General features: G+C 42.2%; 1 protein-coding gene across 3 annotated transcripts in view; it reads right to left on the bottom strand.

Annotated features, from left to right (window-relative positions):
• The window catches only part of kif13a (kinesin family member 13A), a 331,493-nt gene that overhangs the window by 16,839 nt on the left and 294,501 nt on the right, over nt 1-20,153 (bottom strand). For all 3 annotated transcript variants that reach the window (XM_070880643.1, XM_070880644.1, XM_070880645.1), the window contains 4 exons: nt 16,107-16,206; nt 15,772-15,898; nt 14,654-14,709; nt 9,941-10,065 (listed from right to left, as the gene is read on the bottom strand). In XM_070880643.1, coding sequence (XP_070736744.1) covers nt 9,941-10,065; nt 14,654-14,709; nt 15,772-15,898; nt 16,107-16,206 — 408 coding nt within the window. The remainder of the gene's footprint in view (nt 1-9,940; nt 10,066-14,653; nt 14,710-15,771; nt 15,899-16,106; nt 16,207-20,153) is intronic.

Here is a 20,153-nt window from a genome sequence, read left to right as displayed (position 1 = left end):
CGACAGCTGCAGGAAAAATGCAGGGAACAGCACCAGCCCTTATACATGTTCTTCTTCAACCGTACAAAGGCCTTTGACACTGTCAACTGCGAGGGTCTATGGAGTGTCCTCCTCCATTTTGGATGCCCCCAAAAGTTCCTCACCAACCTCTGCCTGCTCCACGACGACATGCAGGCTGTGATCGTTACCAAAGGATCCATCACAGACCCAATCCACATCTGGACCAGGGATCAAGCATGGCTGCGTCATCGCTCCAACCCTCTTCTCAATCTTCCTCGCTGCCATGCTCCACACAGTCAACAAGCTCCCAGATGGAGTGGAACTAAACTACAGAACCAGTAGGAACCTGTTCAAACTTCATCATCTCCAGGTCAGGTCCAAGATCACCCCAACCTCTGTTGTTGAGCTGCAGTATGCGGACGACGCCTGCTTCTGCGCACAGAGGCTAAACTCCCAAGTCATAGTCAACGTATTTACTGAGGCGTATGAAAGCATGGGCCTTACGCTAAACATCCGTAAGACAAAGGTGCTCCACCAATCTGTCCCCACCACACAGCACTGCCCCCCAGTCATCAAGATTCACGGCGCGGCCCTGGACAACGTGGACCATTTCCTATACCTCGGAAGCGTCTTATCAAAAAGAGCAGACATTGTCGACGAGGTTCAACACAGTGTGCCAGTGCAGCCTTTGGCCACCTGAGGAAGAGTGTTTGAAGACCAGGCCCTCAAATCTGCCACAAAGCTCATGGCCTACAGGGCTGTAGTAATACCCGCTCTCCTGTATGACTCAGAGACATGGACCATGTACAGTAGGCACCTCAAGTCACTGGCGAAATACCACCAATGATGTCTCCGCATGATCCTGCAAATCCCCTGGGAGGACAGAGAGACCAACGTTAGCGTCCTCGACCAGGCCAACATCCTCAGCATTGAAGCATTGGCCACACTTGATCAGTTCCGCTCTGCAGCTCACATTGTTCGCATGCCAGACATGAGACTCCCAAAGCAAGCTCTGTATTCCTTCACGGCAAACGAACCAATGGTGGGCAGAAGAAACGTTACAAGGACACCCTCAAAGCCTCCCTGATAAAGTGCAACATTCCCACTGACACCTGGGAGTCCCTGGCCAAAGACCGCCCTTAGTGGAGGACGTGCATCCGGGTGGGCGCTGAGCACCGAGTCTCATCGCCAAGAGCATACAAAAATCAAACGCAGGCAGCGGAAAGAGCAATACGGCAAACCAGTCCCACCCACCCTTTCCCACAATGACTATCTGCCCCACCTGTGACAGGGACTGTGGCTCTCATATTGGACTGTTCAGCCACCTAAGGACTTATTTTTAGAGAAACTGCTATGATGATGATGATGATACTACATTAAGAAATAGGCAATCTCTTCTGAAGCTAGAAATGTTTATTAGAGATTGGCTCATAAGAGCCTAAGAATTAGCAGAAGTAGGCCATATAGCCCCCAAGCCAGCTCCGCCATTCAATATCATGGCTGATCTTCGACCTTAACTCCATTTTCTTGCCCGATCCCATATCTCTCGATTCTGCGAGAGTCCAAAAATCTATCCATCTAAGCCCTGAATATACTCAACCATTCAGCATCCAATGCCCTTTGGGGTAGTGAATTCCAAAGATTCACAATCCTCAGGTGATTTATATGCCCCCGATTCTAGGCTCTTCAGCCAAGGGAAACAACCTCTCAGCATCTACCCTGTCAACCCACTTTAGAGTCTTAGATGTTTCAATGAGATCATGTCTCAATCTTCTAAACGCCAGTGAGTGTAGACCCATTCTACTCAATGTCTCCTTATAGGACAACCTTCATCCCAGGAATCAATCTAGTTAATTTTCATTGCACTGCTTCTAAGGCAAATATATCCTTCCATAGATAAGGAGACCAAAACCGTGCACAGTACTTCAGGTGTGATCTCACCATAACCCTGTACAATTGTATGACGACTTCCTTACTCATGTACTCCAACCCCCTTGCAATAAAGGCCAACGTGCCATTTGCCTTTCTAATTGCTTGCTGTACCTGCAAGTTAATTCTGTTTCCTGAACGAGGACACCCAAATCTCTTTGAACACCAGCATTTAATAGTTTCCCACCATTTAAAAACAATTGTTTTTCTTTATTCTTCCTATCAAAGTGAATAACCTCATATTTCCCTACATTTTACTCCATCTGCCATCTTATTGGCTCACTCACATAACCTGTCAATATACCTTTGCAGGCACTTTGTGTCCTCCTCATAGCTTACTTTACTTTCTCACCTAGCTTTGTATTGTTAACAAACTTGAATACATTACACTTGGCCCCTTCATCTAAGTCATTACTATAGATTGTGAATAGCTGACACCCGAGTACTGATCCTTGCGGCACCCCACTGGTTACAGCCTGCCAAACTAAAAATGACATGTCCATCCCTAGTTTCTATTTTCTGTCCGCTAACCAATCCTCTATCCATGCTCATATATTACCCACAACCCCATGAGCCCTTATCTTGCATAACAGCCTTTTATGTGGCACCTTATCGAATGCCTTTGTAAATCTAAATTTAGTACATCCACTGGTTCCCTTTATCTACCTTGCTAGTTACATCCTCAAAAAACTCTTTATAAATTGGTCAAACTGGTCCTGCAATGCCTCGATTTTAAAATTCTCATCCTTGTTTTCAAATCCCTCCATAGCTTCAGCCCTCCCCCTCTCTGTAATCTCCTCCAGTCCTATAACCCTCCAAGATCTCCGCGCTCCTCTAATTCTGCCTCTTGCACAAATCCAATTTTCATCATTCCACTACTGGTGGCTGTGCTTACAAGGCCTTAATCTCTGGAATTCATTCCCTACGCCACTCCGCCCTTCTCTCCTCCTTAAAATCTACCTTTTTGTTTAACATTTTGGTCACCTATCCTTGTATCTCATGTGGCTCGGTGTCAAATTTTGTCTGATAGTGCTCGTGTGAAGCACCTTGGGATGCTTTACTGCATTAAAGTTGCTATATCAATGAAAGCTGTTGTTGTTGAAATGGACAAATTTAAGTTTGGCTATTGCACACCTAGTTTAACAAGTGAACAGCTAGCAGTATTCTCTACACTGATTTTTCTACACTGCATTTCTATTTAAATTGTCAAACAATACACAGTGCATAGGAGGGTTGAGTAACTACAAAAAAAATGAACAGGAAATAATTAGGGTACAGACTAGATAGATTCCGCAAGAAATAAATGTGATGCAGCAAAAACTGGAGTTCTTTGCCTGCACAGAGAAATTAAAATTATGAGACTTACAAAAAAAGCATACAACAAAATCTAGGGCTAATAATATAAAAGAAAGTTGAATGTAGTCGATGTATAGAGGAAGCATAGAAAGAGATTACAAAGGCTAAGAGGAGGTATGAAGAGACATAGGCAGGAAATAGGAAAATGAGTTAATAGGCACCTTAAAACGTAAAAGACGTTATAGAAAGGTTGGGGATGATTGAAGATGTAAAACAAAATCTTATGGAGGATGAAAGAATGGCAGAGATACTAAAGTATTTTGCCTCAGTTTGTGGTGTGAGTGGGATGAAAGGCTATAAGTGGAGGTGGCTCAGCAATTAGATAATTATTTCGATGAGGTAGTAGTACTGAAAAAAGTTGGTGGAATTCAAAAGTGGAAAAGGCACTGAGCCCTGATTGAATGTATCCTAGACTGTTGAATGATGTCACGGAGCAAACATCCTTAGGTATGCAAGTTGTGTTACACTGCAGGATTGGCTTTATAGCAGCTCTGTTCAAACAGAGAAAGGGATAAACTAGGTAAATTAGAGACCAGTCAGCCTAACATAAGTAATGGATAAGCTTCAGACAGCCAGAATACAACAGCAGCAATTTGGATTTTTTAATAGTGCCTTTTAATGTAGAAAAAAGCCCAAGACACTTCACAGAGGCACAATCAGACAAAAATGTATGCTGAACCAAAGAGGATAAATTTATTGCTCAGCTAGAAAGACACGAGTTCATTAAAGACTTGGATTGAAATTCAGTATTACCGATTTTGAGGCGGTGATACCGGCTGAGTGCAGATTTTAACAGCAGGCGGCGTCTGGCGCCTGGAACCGCAAAATTAAGTTTTGCCGCCTGAAAAGTGGATTGCAGCACTAAATCATGGTGTTGCACGTTACTCTGGAGGCCGTAAACGGCATTAAGTGGGGCGACAACAGCAGCATTTTTACAAAATTGGTTAAGCATTTGTCACATTTTTTGGTTAATGATTTGTCACTTTCGGCCAATGTATTTGGAGCTGCGCAACACATACTGGCACCAGCTGCATTTAATTGAAGCGGTGACTGGGCGACTTATTGCCTCGTGGTTATATTTGTTTCCACTCAGTCAGACGGTGAAGATGGCAGATACAGTAGCAGCAGTATGCTCACTGCTTCTCGGATACTGTTATCTATGCACTCCTTGATGCCCTGGAGAGATGTCGGGAACTACTGAGGACAGAGGCTGGGAGGAGGCTACAGCCACAGGTCTTTCGACGCCTATGGAGGGAAGTGGTTGAAAGAGTGTCAGCCTGTGACATGGTGCACATGTCAATACCGCAAAAAGTGGAACGACATGACATGGCTGCTGAGGGTGAGTATCTTTAACATTAACCTGACCATGCCATGCTGTTAGCTCAATGTGCAGTCTGTCCTCAATGTGAATGTGTTGGGCCCCATGCTCTATGTGGGTGAGGCGAGATGCAACGTTCGCATTTGCAGCCTCACCCACTCCAAGCGCCTGCAAGCGCTGGTAACCTTCCTCATTCGTTCTTCACACCCACCCTCACATCTTGTTACCTCCTCACTCTTCATATGCGTGTGGCAGATGGTAGCCTCACCGTTATGGTTATGTCTTGGCCCCCTCATTCACGCATTGGCAAACCAAGGACACACAGCTAATCTAAGTTTCAGCGACCTGTGAAGACTCTCATACAGTAACATGTACTGAGCTATGTAAGCGACTTGGGACAGACCGATCGGAGGACACGGACTCTGACGTTCTCTTTAATCTTGCAGGCCAAGCTCGCCCACAATTGAAGGGAGCAGATGAAGACCGGAGGAGGGGATCCTGACCTCCAGCCCATTATTGCGTTGGAGGAATGTATCTCGGCCCTGATGGGCGCTCAAGTTGGTGCGATGGCGGTGGATGAGGCCGAACCTCCTCGGGACAGTGACGGAATGTTGAGTTCCTTTGCAGTGTTTAACAGGCTATTTAGCCTTGACACCACAATCATTCAGCTCTTTCCATGAGACTGGCATTTTCAAAGCTTTCCCGGTTCTGGCCCTCTCCCCTGCAGGTAACCACTCTTCTCTGGCTTTGTGCTTTCAGATGATCAATCAGACGGTCCGGAGCCTGAACGTCAGCCTTCGACTGCGGGTGATGTTGCACAGGAGGAGGAGGACATCTCTATGGACGTCACACAGGAGACAGCGGCCTCAGAGAGCAGGGCCAGCAGCTTTGGGGAGGAAGGTGTGGTCGGGGAGGTGGAGGTGGGTGATGCTCCGGGACCCAGTGGCCTGCAGGTGCGCCATGGCGAAAAGGAAGCCCAGGAGCCAGCTCTCCGGAGGGTGAGAGCTAGCTTGAGTGATGTTCAGCAGCACTTTGGTGATGAGGCTGAATTACAGGTTGTCGCAAGACAATCATTGCGGTTGCAGCGCGATCTGCTGGGTGCATTGGCAAGAGTGCCCAAAGTCTTGATGCAGCAGCTGTGAGGATGGAGGAGTTACCTCAAGGTTTGCACCTGCCTCTCGGCAGCCCACCGAACCCATCTTTGGTGGAGAACAACGGGTGTTGGATGCAACAAGTGACCATGGGGTTTCAAACATGGTGGCACGGGCTATGGCTAACGTTGCAGTTGCCATTGAGCACCAGGCCGACGTTATTGTAGGCCTGCATAATATAATGTCGTCAGTGCGTGATGGCATCAATCAGCTCTGTGGCGTGCTGCAGTCGCAGTCTGTGTTAACGCAGAGGCAACGTGATGCCACGCACGCACTAACCGCTGCCTTCGTGTCTGGGGACCCAACGTTGTCGAAGCAGGGCAGCAATCTGTGCTCACCTAGAATGCCATAGATGATGAGGCTCTGCTCCGGGGGTGTAGCAGGGTGTCTCAGGACATCATCATTCTGCCTTTGCACCTGCCGCTCTCTGTAGCCCATCCACAACAGAGTAATGCTGCCCATGCTGAGGTGATGTAGTCCGCAGCCGGGCCTTCCAGAGACTGAGCTGGTTGGGGACGTCCTGCTAGGCCATCATGTGTGGCAGCGGCTCAAAGTAAACAACCGACTACCAGCCTTGTTGCAGGCCCCGAGACCCCATTGAGGAGGAGCAGTAGATGTGGAAGGTGGGATAAGGGAAAGCACTCAGCAAAACCACTGGGGGCTGATGGCCACAGATGCTGGTCTTGTTAAACCTTGTTTAAATCTAAACTCATGTAAATCGTTGCACTTGGATGAACCAAAAAACAATTGTTTGATAGTCGTCAGAGATGGCTACCTTGTTGGAAAATGAACTCATGTAAATAGTTGCACCTGGATGTCGCTGGGAATGTTTGAAAGGGTCTTGTGGGTTTGATTATTTGCTGAGCATTATGGCGTTATGCTGTGTTTCTTTACATCACACTATGGTTTTTTCTGTTAAATAAATGAATTTTTGATTTTTGACATTATTGTGTTGAGAGTTATTTACAGGGAGGTTTGCAGGATAGGTGTCGCTGGCAAAGTCAGCATTTATTGGCCATCCCTAATTACTCGAGAAGGTGGTGGTGAGCCGCCTTCTTGAACTGCTGCACTCCCATGTGATGAAGGTACTCCCACAGTGCTGTTAGGGAGAATGATATGGATTTGGTATCAGGAACATGTCAAAAATAAGTAGTATGGCTCCTGTGAAGAGAATTGTAAATGACTGCAGAAGGACAGATACTGGGTGAACTCCCTGCTCTTCTTCAAATTGTGCCATGGAATCTTTTAAATCCGCCTGGTAGTAGCTGGGGTCTCAAATTTGATGTTTTATTAGAAAGACAGCACCTGACAATGTAGCATTTCCTCAGTACTGCATTGAAATGTCAACCTAGGTTATGTGCTCAAGACGATCATGGGATGTGAAAACTGCTAAACTGGTCAAAATAAGTGGACCTCAGTAGCAACTGTGTTTCTAATCACAGAAGTTATGACAATTGTAGTCTTATCTTCTTTACTTCCCCCACCCATCCCACTCCCCACCACCACCCAGTGAAAACCATCCTCCTCTGGTCGCCAACACTATTTTATGGTTCCGACCTGATACTATTGGTCCTCCCCTGGGGCAACAAATGCAGATGCAGCTAGAAATTCCTAATCACAATAGTTTTAAAAGATCAGGAATTTTCACCCACATTAAATGGAAAAGATTGATCCCACAGACCAGCAGCAATGGCAGATAGGAGCTCAGAGTGGTGAAGTGGAAAAGACTGGCTATGTGAACTGGGAAGGAGTTAATGAGTGTCTGTGTGAATTGTGGGTGGGTGAAAAGCGAGGAGCAGCAGTGTGAACGAGAAGCAGAGTGTGGGGGCGGAGGAGGTGGGGGAGAAAAGAGATGGAAAATGCCAGGAATAATTGGGAAGAGGAGGGTGACAGTGTAAATTGTGGAGGTGGGGCAGAAGAGTGCTAGCTGCAGAGTGAAACAGCACCAGTATGAACTTGGTAAGGATAGAATGACAGCATGAACTGGCAAGGGGGAAGAGTGCTAATGTGAACTTTTGAGTGTGGAGTTGGGGGGAGGAACGACTGTACTGAAATGAACTGGAGGGTGGAAATCTAAGAAGAGAGGTTCTGTAACTTTGGAAGTAAGCAGAGGGAGCGGGGGGGGGGGGGGGGGGGGGGGGAAGAGAATTAATAAACCATTTTAAAACAACTTAACCTTCAATAAACAAACTTCAAAGCTGGTCAGATTTAGCAACAGAACACCAGTACATAGGTCTCAGTAGCCCCCACCACCTTCATAAGAGAAGAAAGTCTAGCAGTTTTTGACACAACCTGCTGCAATTTTCCACTGGTCCCACTAATCAGCCTTTCTGGTGACCTTATTTCATGTATGATTCACATACTTATAAAATAACATTATAGATTTTTATTTTAATGCAAAGGCACAAATGCACAATTCCAATATGAACTAAGGGGCTCGGTCAGTGTCAAACATCCCCTAGACCTGATCTGAATTCATCCACTATGATTTGCATCATCCAGTTAAGAGCCAAGGGTCACTGCAATTGTTGGATGGTCTGCATGATCCAGAATTCTATTACCATGAACGAGAATGCCACGTGAATGAATTGATGCCCGTCAGCACCACAGGTCACAGAGCAGCTGGAGGCAATATAACAAAAAACAGCTCTCAGGCAATGAGATGAAGTCTGCAGCAGAGGTCTCTATCTGGCTGTGTGGCATGTTGGCAGCAAACACGTACCACAAGGTAATACATTTGCCAGAAATAACATGGGCTTTTGCACATGTTTTCCTCAATGCATCTTGTGGTCAGATGAAGCTAAAAAGAACCTGCTCTTTTCCGACAGCTGGCTTTTGCCTGTCTTCTACCACCCATGAAGTCAGGCAGTAAGTCCCTCATCTTCTGGTGTTGCATGCTAACTGAGGGCCAAACTTCATCAACGCTACAGGGAAATACGAAGAGACATATTGACAAGTAAGTTTTCCTCATCTGGAGACAGTCTGTTAGGAAGATAATGCACACTGCAACAGAATGATGTGAAATATATTGGTCTCTGCTTGCTAAGGACCTCTGAAGGAAATAAGTTGGTGAGCGAGAATATCTTAGGAAATCACTGGATTTAAATTCAGGAAAGTGACTGTTAAACAGAAAACAAAGAAAGGCTTGCATTTATAAAGTGCTTTTCACAACATCAGGGTGTCCCAAAGAGCTTTACAGTCAATTATGTACTTTTGAAGCGTAGTCACTGTTGTAATGTAGGAAACACAGAAGCCAATTTGCACACAGCAAGGTCCCAAAAACAGCAATGTGATAATGACCTTTTAACCTTTTATTTTAAGGTGTTGGTTGAGGGATAAATATTGGCCAGGACACCAGGAAGAACTCCCCTGCACATAATGAAATAGTGCCATGGGATCTTTTACATCCAGCTGAGAGGGCAGGTAGGGCCTTGATTTAACATCTCATCTGAAAGACAGCTCCTCTTACACTGCAGCATTTTCTCAGTAATGCACTGAAGTGTCAGCCTAGATTTTGTGCTGAAGTCCCTGGAATGGGACTTAAACCTATGACCTTCTGACTCAGAGGAGAGTGCAACCACTGAGCTACATCTGACACCTTGCTCTGTCTCAATGTCTGTGTGAACATCAACAAGTTTAAATCATCCCTCTAGGAATTGATTCCATATGAGTGTATTGCTCAGCTGCATCAGTCCCACCTGATTCTATATTCAGGTAACTGCAGGATGCGATGAATCCCGTAGATTGCATCAGCAGATACTGATTGTCAAAACATTATGGCTGAATACGTGGACTTCTTTTCTCATCTGCAGAATACTCTATTTAGAAGAGGCAATTTTACTATATGTTTACGAATGGTTAAACACACTCTAAAGAAAATAATTATGAAAGTATTGCTACATTTTACAGTACTGTAGGTGCAAGTCTCCATTAAAATTATGACTAAAATGGCTTCAAATATAACAAATATGACATTGAACAGCATAACATAGTGTTAATAAGATGAATAAGTGGTTTGATACATTTAACATAATAACAATGGACAACACAAAGAGGAACAGCAATATTTAGCTACATGGGTGCTTAATCAAAGTCATTCAATTATAGATAAGTATTAAATACTAGGGGTGGGGGGAGTAGTAGAATGTAAGACAGGCATCAAATGTAAATAGACAGGCTCCTGTACCTCTTCTTCACTGTGCTTGATGATGGGCAAATAGAAGAATTGGCTGCCATGTTCCTTTGGTAAGATGGAGTTCACCCCAGGTGCATGGGGACCTGTGAGCTGTTCATTCGCACGGAGGTCATCAGCTGAAAGATTCACAATAAAAGGGAAATAAAATGTCTGTGCCAAAGATGCCAGATACTCCACTTTAAATTGCTACTTCTTTTGCCTCCTGCAATTGAAAATTATACTGTGTAAATATTGCTCATTCTTCTCCCTACACACCGCAAAAAAACTCAAGTAGTATGATAAATTTTTCTCTAAAATTGCTTTTCACCAATATATTCAAATGATATTTTTTGAAAATCCATTTCAGAGAGATCCACATTTAAGAACTTTATTTTGAAGCTAACAGGAGCACTTCCATGGGCAAGATTAATCAAATTACTTGTTTGTCACTTAGAACCAATTCAAAGGTCAAGAACTTTTCTTGCAAGCTCACAGACGTAAGCCTTCTGAAATTCGAGCAGTCTGGACAATGTGGCATCCATCTGTTTTTCATAAGATACAAAAAACTAACATATCCAATTTAAAATACTTAAGTGGCGACAGCATTTCTCTTTTTGCTGTAACATTACAAAAACCATAAAATGTAAAATTCACAGAAGAAATATAACTAAACAACAAGTATTTATACAGCGCCTTTAAGGAAAAGTCCCAAGGCGCTTCACATGAGTAAAAAAGACAAAGTTTTTTGACAATGAGCCACATAAGGAGAAATTAGGGTAGAACAATAACAACAACTTGTATTTATATAGCGCCTTTAACATAGCAAAATATCCCAAGGCGCCTCACAGGAAGACAAAACAAATAAATTTGACACGGAGCCACACAAGAAGAAATTACGGCAGATGACCAAAGAGGTAGATTTTAAGGAGTGTCTTAAAGGAGGAAAGGAAGGTAAAGAGGCGGAGAAGTTTAGGGAGGGAGTTACATAGCTTGGGGCTTAGGCAGCTGAAGTCATGGCCGCCAATAGTTGAGCAGTTATAATCAGGGATGCTCAAGAGGACAGAATTTGAGGAGCGCAGACATCTCAGGGGGTTATGAGGCTGAAGGAGATTACAGAGATAGAGAGAGGGGCGAGGCCATAGAGGGATTTGTAAACAAGGATGATAATTTTGAAATTGAGGCATTGGTTGTCGGGGAGCACAGGGGTGATGGGTGAGCAGGACTTGATGCGAATTAGGACATGTTAAGACCAAAAGCTTGGTCAAAGAGGTAGGTTTTAAGGAGCGTTTTAATGGAGGAAAGAGGTAGAGAGGCGGAAAAGTTTAGGCAGGGAATTCCTGAGCTTAGGGTCTAGGCAACAGAAGGCACGGCCACCAATGGTTGAGCGATTATAATCAGGCATGCTCACGAGGGCAGAATTAGTGGACCGTGTCTATTTTGGGGGGGTTGTGGGGCTGGAGGAGATTACAGAGATAGGGAGGGGCGAGGCCATGGAAGGAAGACAATTTTGAAATCGAGGCATTGCTTAACTGGGAGCCAATGTAGGTCAACGAGCACAGGGGTGATAGGTGAATGGGACTTGGTGCGAGTTAGAACACGGGCAGCCGAGTTTTGCATCACCTCAAGTTTACGTAGGGTAGAATGTGGGAGGCCAGCCAGGAGTGCGATGGAGTAGTCAAGTCTAGAGGTAACAAAAGGTATGGATGAGGGTCTTGGTAGAGGATGAGATGAGGCAAGGGTGGAGACAGGCGATGTTACGGAGGTGGAAATAGGCGGTCTTAGTTATGCCGCAGATATATGGTCAGAAGCTCAGTTCCGGGTCAAATATGACACCAAGGTTGCGCACAATATGATTCATCCTCAGACAAATGTTGGGGAGAGGGATGGAGTCAGTGGCTAGGGAACGGAGTTTGGGACGGGGACAGAAAACAACGGCTTCAGTCCTCCCAATATTTAATTGGAGAAAATTTCTGCTCATCCAGAACTGGATGTCAATTTAGAGACAGTGGAGGGGTTGAGAGAAGCGGTGGTGAGGTAGTGCTGGGTGTCGTCAGCGTACACGTGGAAACTGACGCTGTGTTTTCAGATGATGTCACCAAGGGGCAGCATGTAGATGAGAAACAGGATGAGGCCAAGGATAGATCCTTAGGGGACACCAGAGGCAACAATGCGGAAATGGGAGGAGAAGCCATTGCAGGTTATGATTAGATAGATAAGAATGGAACCAGACGAGTGCAGTCCCACCCAGCTGAAGAGGCGTTGGAGGAGGATGGAGTGCTCAACCGTGTCAAAGGCTGCAGACAAGTCAAGAAGGACAGTTTACCTTTGTCACAGTCACAAAGGATGACATTTGTGACTTTGATGAGAGCCGTTTCGGTATATGGTGGGGTGGAAACTGATTGGCGGAATTCAAACACGGAGTTGCGGGAAAGATGGGCATGAATTTGGGAGGTGACAACACATTCAAGGACTTGAGAGTAAAGGGAGGTTGGAGGCATATATTGGGAAACACTCCGACAAAAGAATAAGGTCTCAATAAGATCACTACTATCTATTATGGATTGCAATTTTTAGGTTATAAAGTTTGCTCATAAGTGAAAAAAACTGCACATTTCTATTAATTTTGTTTCTACCAAAGGAATGGATTTTATTTTCCAAGTTTAACCAACTTGTCTCTCTCTCTTCATTGGAGCTAAACACAACTGGACAGCAGATCTGAAAAAAGATTATCTGATTGGAACAGATGATCCAAAGTTTTAATTTTACAATCTGACATTTTGAATCTTATATGGAGATTTCTAGTGCCAGGCTGACAAGATATAGTCCAGATAGGCTAATATTTCCCCAAGTTATCATAGAAAACTCCTTCTCAAAGTAGGGCAAAAGTGAGATTTGCATCAGCAAAAATAAAACTGTTCGGTATTAAATTGGATCAAGACCACAACCAAGGTCAGATATGACTGAACGGTCTTTACATGTAGTACTTCTCCTCTCATTCTTCACAACACATTTAATGAAACAAGTAGCTCAACAGGATCTTTTAAATAAGGTTCTATATCCATCTCGGTCCTATTTTAAAACATGTCTTAATTTCATTTTTGTTACACGTTTTACAACTTAAATTGAAAAATTATTAAATTATCTCTTCAATTAAAGGCTATGTACTGCTTGGGAAATCAGCTGTCACAGAATAATAAATTGTGTGTGTACATAGTATAAACATTTTGAATATATTTTATGATGGGCTGGATATTTAATGAGTTCAAAATAGGGTTCGGAGTAAATTAACGTACAAAAAATAAGTGGATCTAAGAGGAATTTGGAAGGGCTGAGAATACAAGCACGTGACGAGTGTGCCCAGATTCAAAACATTGAAGACGCATGCTACTTATATGACAATTGTACCCAACTGCGGTACTATACAGAACTTTTCATCATCAACACATATTTGAGATAGGATGAGCTATCGGTTCCACCACTAATGGCATATAACTTGGTCATTTTGGATCATTCTAAGTGCAGAAGTCAATAAAACAAACAGCAGTTACCTTTTACCCTTTGAGAACTGTACATACATGCACAACATAAAAGTAGGACATCTTCAAAACAGCCATAAACTGCTCCTGCCCGATCATCTATTTTTCTGAAAGACTAAGAACCAGCTCCTTGTACAAGCAGCATTTGTCTCCAATCTGGGCACACTCTGCTCCTGTACCTTAACTCACACCAAGTCTCATTCACCTATCACCCCTGTGCTTGCTGACCTACACTGGATCCCTATCTCTGTAACCTCAATCAGCCCCACAAGTCTTTGAGATCTTTGTCCACCTCCAATTCTGACATCTTGAGCATCCCTGGTTTTAATCACTCGACTATTGATGGTCATGTTTTCAGCTGCCTTGGCCATAAGCTCTGGAATTCCCTTCCTAAACCTCTCTGCCTCTCTCTCCTTTTAGATGCGATGAAGAAATAGATGACGATTCGATCATACATGTGGAAGCATTGTTCCATTGTTCTTAAGTGTCTCTTTGCCCAAACTTTTGCTCATCTGTCCTGATATCTCCTTCTGTGGCTCGGTTTCAACATTTTTTTATTGCTAACACTCTTGTGAAATGCCTTGGGACATTATGCTACATTCAAGGCGCTATATAAATGCAAGTTGTTGTTGTTGTCCTTCATTCATTAATAAATAGCAAATCTTATGTTTGGGTGAAGCTGACTGCGGACAGGTGAAGAAACAATTTGTAATGAGGAACAATGCCCACATTAAGATTAGATATCTAATGCACTGCAACATTGAAGGTGTCCTTTTATTGGGAAATAATCTGCATATTGTAACCAATGAAAATACAAGGACATGATTTTTCTTTAGATAGATTTTTTGGGATATGAATGGCACACATTATCATCTCACTTTCTCTTCTCTCGGTCTATTGTTATGGGTGAGAGCACAAGTAGGCAATCTGGTCCTCAGCTTTTGCCTGTACGACTCTTCAGCTGACCATAAGGAGCTGGCAAGAGTAGCCCATAGATGTGCCTCCTCCACCACTCATAATGCTTGGTCTCCAATCAGCACTTCCCCACAGCAGTGCGCTAGAGTGGGGATATCGGGCTGGTAACTCAATGCTTGCAGGTTAGTCCACCATCTCCATACCCAATTTATGTTTTAAATCCATGTGCATTTTTTTAAACATATATTCAATTTTTGATACAAATACAGCTCACCATTTAAGTCAAGGAAGAGTACAGGGATATGAGCTTCCATTCCTGGTGGTGAGATCCTGAAAGACACACTTATTCAGAGTCAAAATAAAAAAATACAGATCAAGATTTAAATACTTTTTTTATTACAGGGAAAGTTTAATCTTGGATATTTTTTTCAATAAACTTGATCAATCATGATTGTGTTCACATATTTGCTCGAAGAAAAGCTACAATAAGCCACTTTCAAATTAAGCTATCTTAATGTGACGTAGGCTCAGAAACATCTCCATTAAGATCAGCATTCAATATCAAAATCTAGACTACATAACTCTTTAAAAAATGTCCCAAACTTGTTCCAAGTTCCAGTGGATTTAGTTTGAAGTAAAAAAAAAGTTATATTTTGGTAGCTCAATAGATTACTGCTGTCTGATGTCTAGGAAATCATCACATCATCCACTATTCCTAAGCAGGTAACTTTGAAAACTGCTCTTCATTTAAGTGGTAGGATCAGGAGTCACTACCTAACTTTCCCATGCTGGTGTCCACTGGATACCCGCTCTTGCTTCATTTACTAATCCGGTCACCATGGGTAAAATTCCAAGCTCAGTTCACATAGCCCCGCTTTGACGCCATATTGACCAACAATTAGCAGAGAGAACAGGACATTGGGATACTTTGCCTTGCCAAAGACACTGGAAGAGGAATTCAGAAACAACAAGGTTTGCCACATGTACAGGCAAGAGATTTTAAATTATGAAGCAAACTGCACAAGGCTGTACTTGCACACTGGATCTTCTGATGGTTAGTTGCTTAGCAGCAGTGTTAGAGATCACTTAAGGAGCAGCTCACTTGTACTGCATGCTTGCTCACTCAGAATGAATAGTGTGTGGTGTGCAGCAATTTAGATGGAAGGGGAAAAAATTGTTTGGGGTAGGGAGTACAAAATCTCTAGAAATGTTTGGCAGCGGTTAACATTTAAAAAACTTAAATTTGTCAATAAGCTAAGTAACTATTAGTCGTACTAGTTAGAAACTGGCCATGTAGGCCAAAAGGAAAAGGGATATTCTACCTCTAAAGTCTTGCCAATAACTTTAAAATAAAAGGTGTCACAAGACGTTTGAAGCAGGAGTTTTACTGACCAGTCTGCAGGGGCTCCTGGAATTCCACTGCCTGGGGCAGGAACAAGCACAGCATTTCTCTCCTCAGTGAGGCCCACCCACTGTTCCACCAGCCTTGCTTCCCTCTCCACATCATCTTCTGTTTTTTCTACATGGACGTGAATAAGTTGACATCAATAAGGCATTAAAAAATAGTATTTCTACCAAATTCCACTGTGCCTCCTGGTTACTTACTTCTACTATAGCTTCCGCACCCTTGAAATGCTGTTGCTGTGGTATCCAACAGCTACTACATCTATATCTATTAAATATGCATGCCATGTTTCCACACATGTGCATGACTGAAGTGTACACACCTTGCTTGTTGATTACTTTCTGAATTTGTTCATCTAAGTACTCCCGACGCTTCATCAATGCATCAGACCATCTCTCTCGCACTTCGTTTAAATCTTCCTCCTGACCAATTACAAGGGTAAAGGTATAAGACATTGCTTACTAGTGCATATTTTGTTTTAAAAAATGCTTTGAAAATGCATCAAGTGTAGTGCTACTGAACAGTTCCACGATAAGTTACAGGAAGCTTGCATAGTTAGTTGCAACTTCCTATTATTGTTTTTGCTGTCTGGAGAAACATTTTCTTCCCAGAGTGCAGGATAAACTTTGCACTGAGTTGAGAGAGTATAGAATCACATTTCCAATTTACATCTGTAGTGTCCAACATGCTATTTTTTTATGTAACCCTCCATAATTGGAATGGATTCAGTATTCCTACATATCGATCATAACTCTACAATTTTTTTTAATAGCTCTCCCCTCATCTCCTGAAGGTGTAAACTCATGCTGAATTTAGTGAATATCAGCTTGCTATTTGACCATGGGGAGAATCCTGGTTAAGCCCACTCCTAGCCTCAGACACTCAAGTGCAATTCCCAGTAAGGGTCAGTGGACAATCATCATTAGTGGGAACCATGGCTGATTTTGTTCCCTTCTTCCCAAAATCAATAGCTCAGAATCCAATTATAATCCTCTAGTTGAAATCAGCGAAGCCATCACAGGTCAGGTACTGAACCTGAGAACCTCCTGACCTGTATGGTTCAGTTCCACATTGTGCCACGCATTTACCAACTAAGGCATATGGGGAATTTCTGCTATAAATGAACATAAATTTAATAGAAAATTCTCAAGCCAAGTTTGCAAAAGAATGAAGCCACAACCATTGCAAAACTGTACAGTAGCACTTCATGGGTGAAAATATTTGCTGTTGTTTGTCCTTTAGCTCATCTGCATATTTGACACCAGAAGGTTTCAGCTGAGGTTTGCAAGTCTTTGTAATGGTTAAGAAATAGATGAGACTCTTCACATGAAAGTTCATTTGCTTTCAAATACCCCATGCAGTGGCGTCATGCATTCATGCTATAAGCATGGAACTTGTAGTAAACAGCTGTTTAACGTTCAATATTACTGTGGCAAGTAGCATAGAGGAAGCACCTCAAAATGTTAGTAAATGCAGGAATCGAAATACTCAAACATTCACCATTCATGGTAACTGCACTTTCCATTTTCATGTGCAATTAGATACATGCAATGTTCTAAAGAAAACTAGGGAGATCACAATGTTTTATAAACATGATCTATAGAAATAAAATTTACATTTGCACCCATTTATGGGTCAAATGAATCCAAGTTTTTAAAATATTATTCACAAATAGTTTGAAAACATCCTTTACAGATACAAGCTAGAAGTTCACTTTGGAAACATGTTTACTTTTTTCCACTGCTGATTTTTTTGTCCCCCCAAAGTAGTATTTCGAACCCTGCTTTCGTGTATATAGGTGAAATGGAGATGGAGCAAATCTTTTTCTACCTGCTTTTTAAAAAAATTATAAACCTTTCAATTCATTACCTCATCCAAACACAAAAAGAATCATGGCCAGGTATTCCTGTCATAGTATTCCAGTCTAAACTAATTTCAAACTGCAGCTAATCCGTGCAACATTCTCAATTCTTTTGAGCATTTACTTTTAATAAAGAGGAAGATCAAAGATTTTATGCCTCCAATTTTTTTCCCTTTTTGTATGTGAATGTTCAGTGTCTTGTAGCTAAAATACTGGCTAACCTGCTAGAACAGCACTCTTAGATTAAACAGCACAGCTGAGGACTGCATGCTTTGAGACATATATACGATGTGTTACTTTTGTCAGAAGAAAATGCCCTTCTGGTTTTCAGACTTTGTTTTCACCAAATTTTAAAATTTTTCTAATGTCGATAAATAAAATCGAACTTTTAATTTTCCATGTATAAACACGTGTTTATGTTTTATCATGTTATGCCCCAAGGTGGCACACAATAGATTTGGAATTGCCATGTCAAAACATCATTCGTTAAAATCTGTGTCTGTGTTCAGAGTGAACAATAAACTAAAACTTGCATGTTGGAATATTTTTGTTTAAGCAGTTAGTTACTGGGCCCAGTAACATAAGAGAATTGAAAACAATTGCAAAATGCCACGGGTTAATGACTGCCTGTTGAAAGTCCAGGTATGAGCACAGTTACTGCTATAATATTTTATTTCAACTGTCTAAGAATTAGCTTACATTTTTGGCTCCCTTTCCAATCTAACCATTGCCCTAAATGTTTCCCCCACCCTCCAATTTGACATTGCGATCTCAAGGCAATGGTTATGCCTTCAGCTTTGGATGCATTGTGTGTGTACGGTACTGAGCCATTCCTCATGGCCTCACATTCAATCTCTTGTCTGTGCTGAGTTAGCTGATTTCAACCAGGATAACAGTTGGGCACCTTGGTCAGTTCAGTGGTTCTAGTTTAGCAGGAGGAAAAATGCCTGCCAGAGTTCCTCTTCCCAACCGTTACTCACTGACCACGGTCCTTGGTAATAGGTACTCATTGTTTTACTGAGCAGGGTGGTCTGTTTGTGGGAATAATACCACTGAGAAATTTCACCTATATTTGTTCTGTGGCAGCCTATGCGCATTGGTCCCTTGTAATCACATGACTGCAACAAAGAATTACTTTAAGATGACTAAATTGCATCAAGGATCAGTTGCAGGAGATATTTCTTGGGTCTACAAAAACAAAACTCCTTCAAAAATGTGATATTAGGATCATAAACAGAATATAAAGTGGCAATGTAGGATTCAATGTGTTTCTGCAATTGTAAAATTGAGAGATATATGTAGTATAGGTAGATGATACATTAATGGGTCACCTATCCCGGATAACTACATGACTGTTGCCATGGTCATTGTTTAGTGCTGTGATTGCTCTGTGGAAACAATGTGACTGAAAAATCTCAGCTATCGTTGGCCTGTGGTAACCACTACTCATTGGACCCTAGTAACTATGTGACTAACAAAAAAACATGGGAACAAAAGTGTCATTCAATTAATTTCTCAATCAAAATAAAAATCCCTTCCAAAAAAAGCATTTAGCAGGTTCATAACTAGAAAGGAGGATTCAACAATTTCTTCCCATTTATTATAAGTATGCATTGGAATAGCAAAAGATTATATATTTGAAACCTAATACTTTCTGAAATCAATCCAGAGTTTGAATACATGAATTAACAAGTTTAGTTAAGAGCCAGATCAGTTCTTCAACCTGCTGAGCTGCAGATTTATTCACGTAGATACAGCTTCCATATAGCCTAACAGTGAAATGAACTAAGAGTCTATGGGGAGAAGAAATCACTTGTCCATTGCTTAGTTGTTGAGGCAATGTAAATGTTGAAGTACAAGATGTTTGCAGATGCTCTAATGGTCTGATGGATAGATGATTTCTACCATGCCAATTTCCAAAAGATGCCTGAAAGGACAATGAAATGGGATTCCAATACCTGACTGGTTTGGACGCTGGGAGGAAAACAATATAAAATGTTGTTAAAATTTGAAGCATCTAAATTATTGAGATGACAAACTGGTGTTCATAGACAAACTGACTGCAAGCACAGCATAAATTTCCTGTATTTCTAGCTGCCATGGAGGTGGAAAATGGAGATTAAACCTGAATCATACACCTTTCTGCATGGATCCATACCAGGTTTACTCTGGTACATTTTAGTTCAACTTTCTGTAATGAATATTTATTTGCCATTATTCTGCCTCCCCAAAAAAACAATTTCTGTTTTATATGCATCAACCTCACCATAAGTTAAACTTTCTGATGCTAATGCCTGCACACATGAAATGAAGATTTGATTTTATATAGCTTCAAATGACAGTAATAATGTTAATCCAAGCATGATTAAGAGACACACTAATTTCCAGTGCTATGTGACATCTATTTTATCTTGGGTAATTACAACTGGATATGGTTAAACTGAATGGTTTAGAAAGTGCACATAAGAAAAGACACTATGGGTTGTTAAAACCTAATCTTTCCATCTC

This window comes from Pristiophorus japonicus, chromosome 5 (genome assembly GCF_044704955.1).
Source record: "Pristiophorus japonicus isolate sPriJap1 chromosome 5, sPriJap1.hap1, whole genome shotgun sequence".
Taxonomy (NCBI): Eukaryota; Metazoa; Chordata; class Chondrichthyes; family Pristiophoridae; genus Pristiophorus; species Pristiophorus japonicus.
The sequence above is the reverse complement of the archived record's forward strand: the minus strand, read 5'-3'. Positions and strand labels throughout refer to the sequence as shown.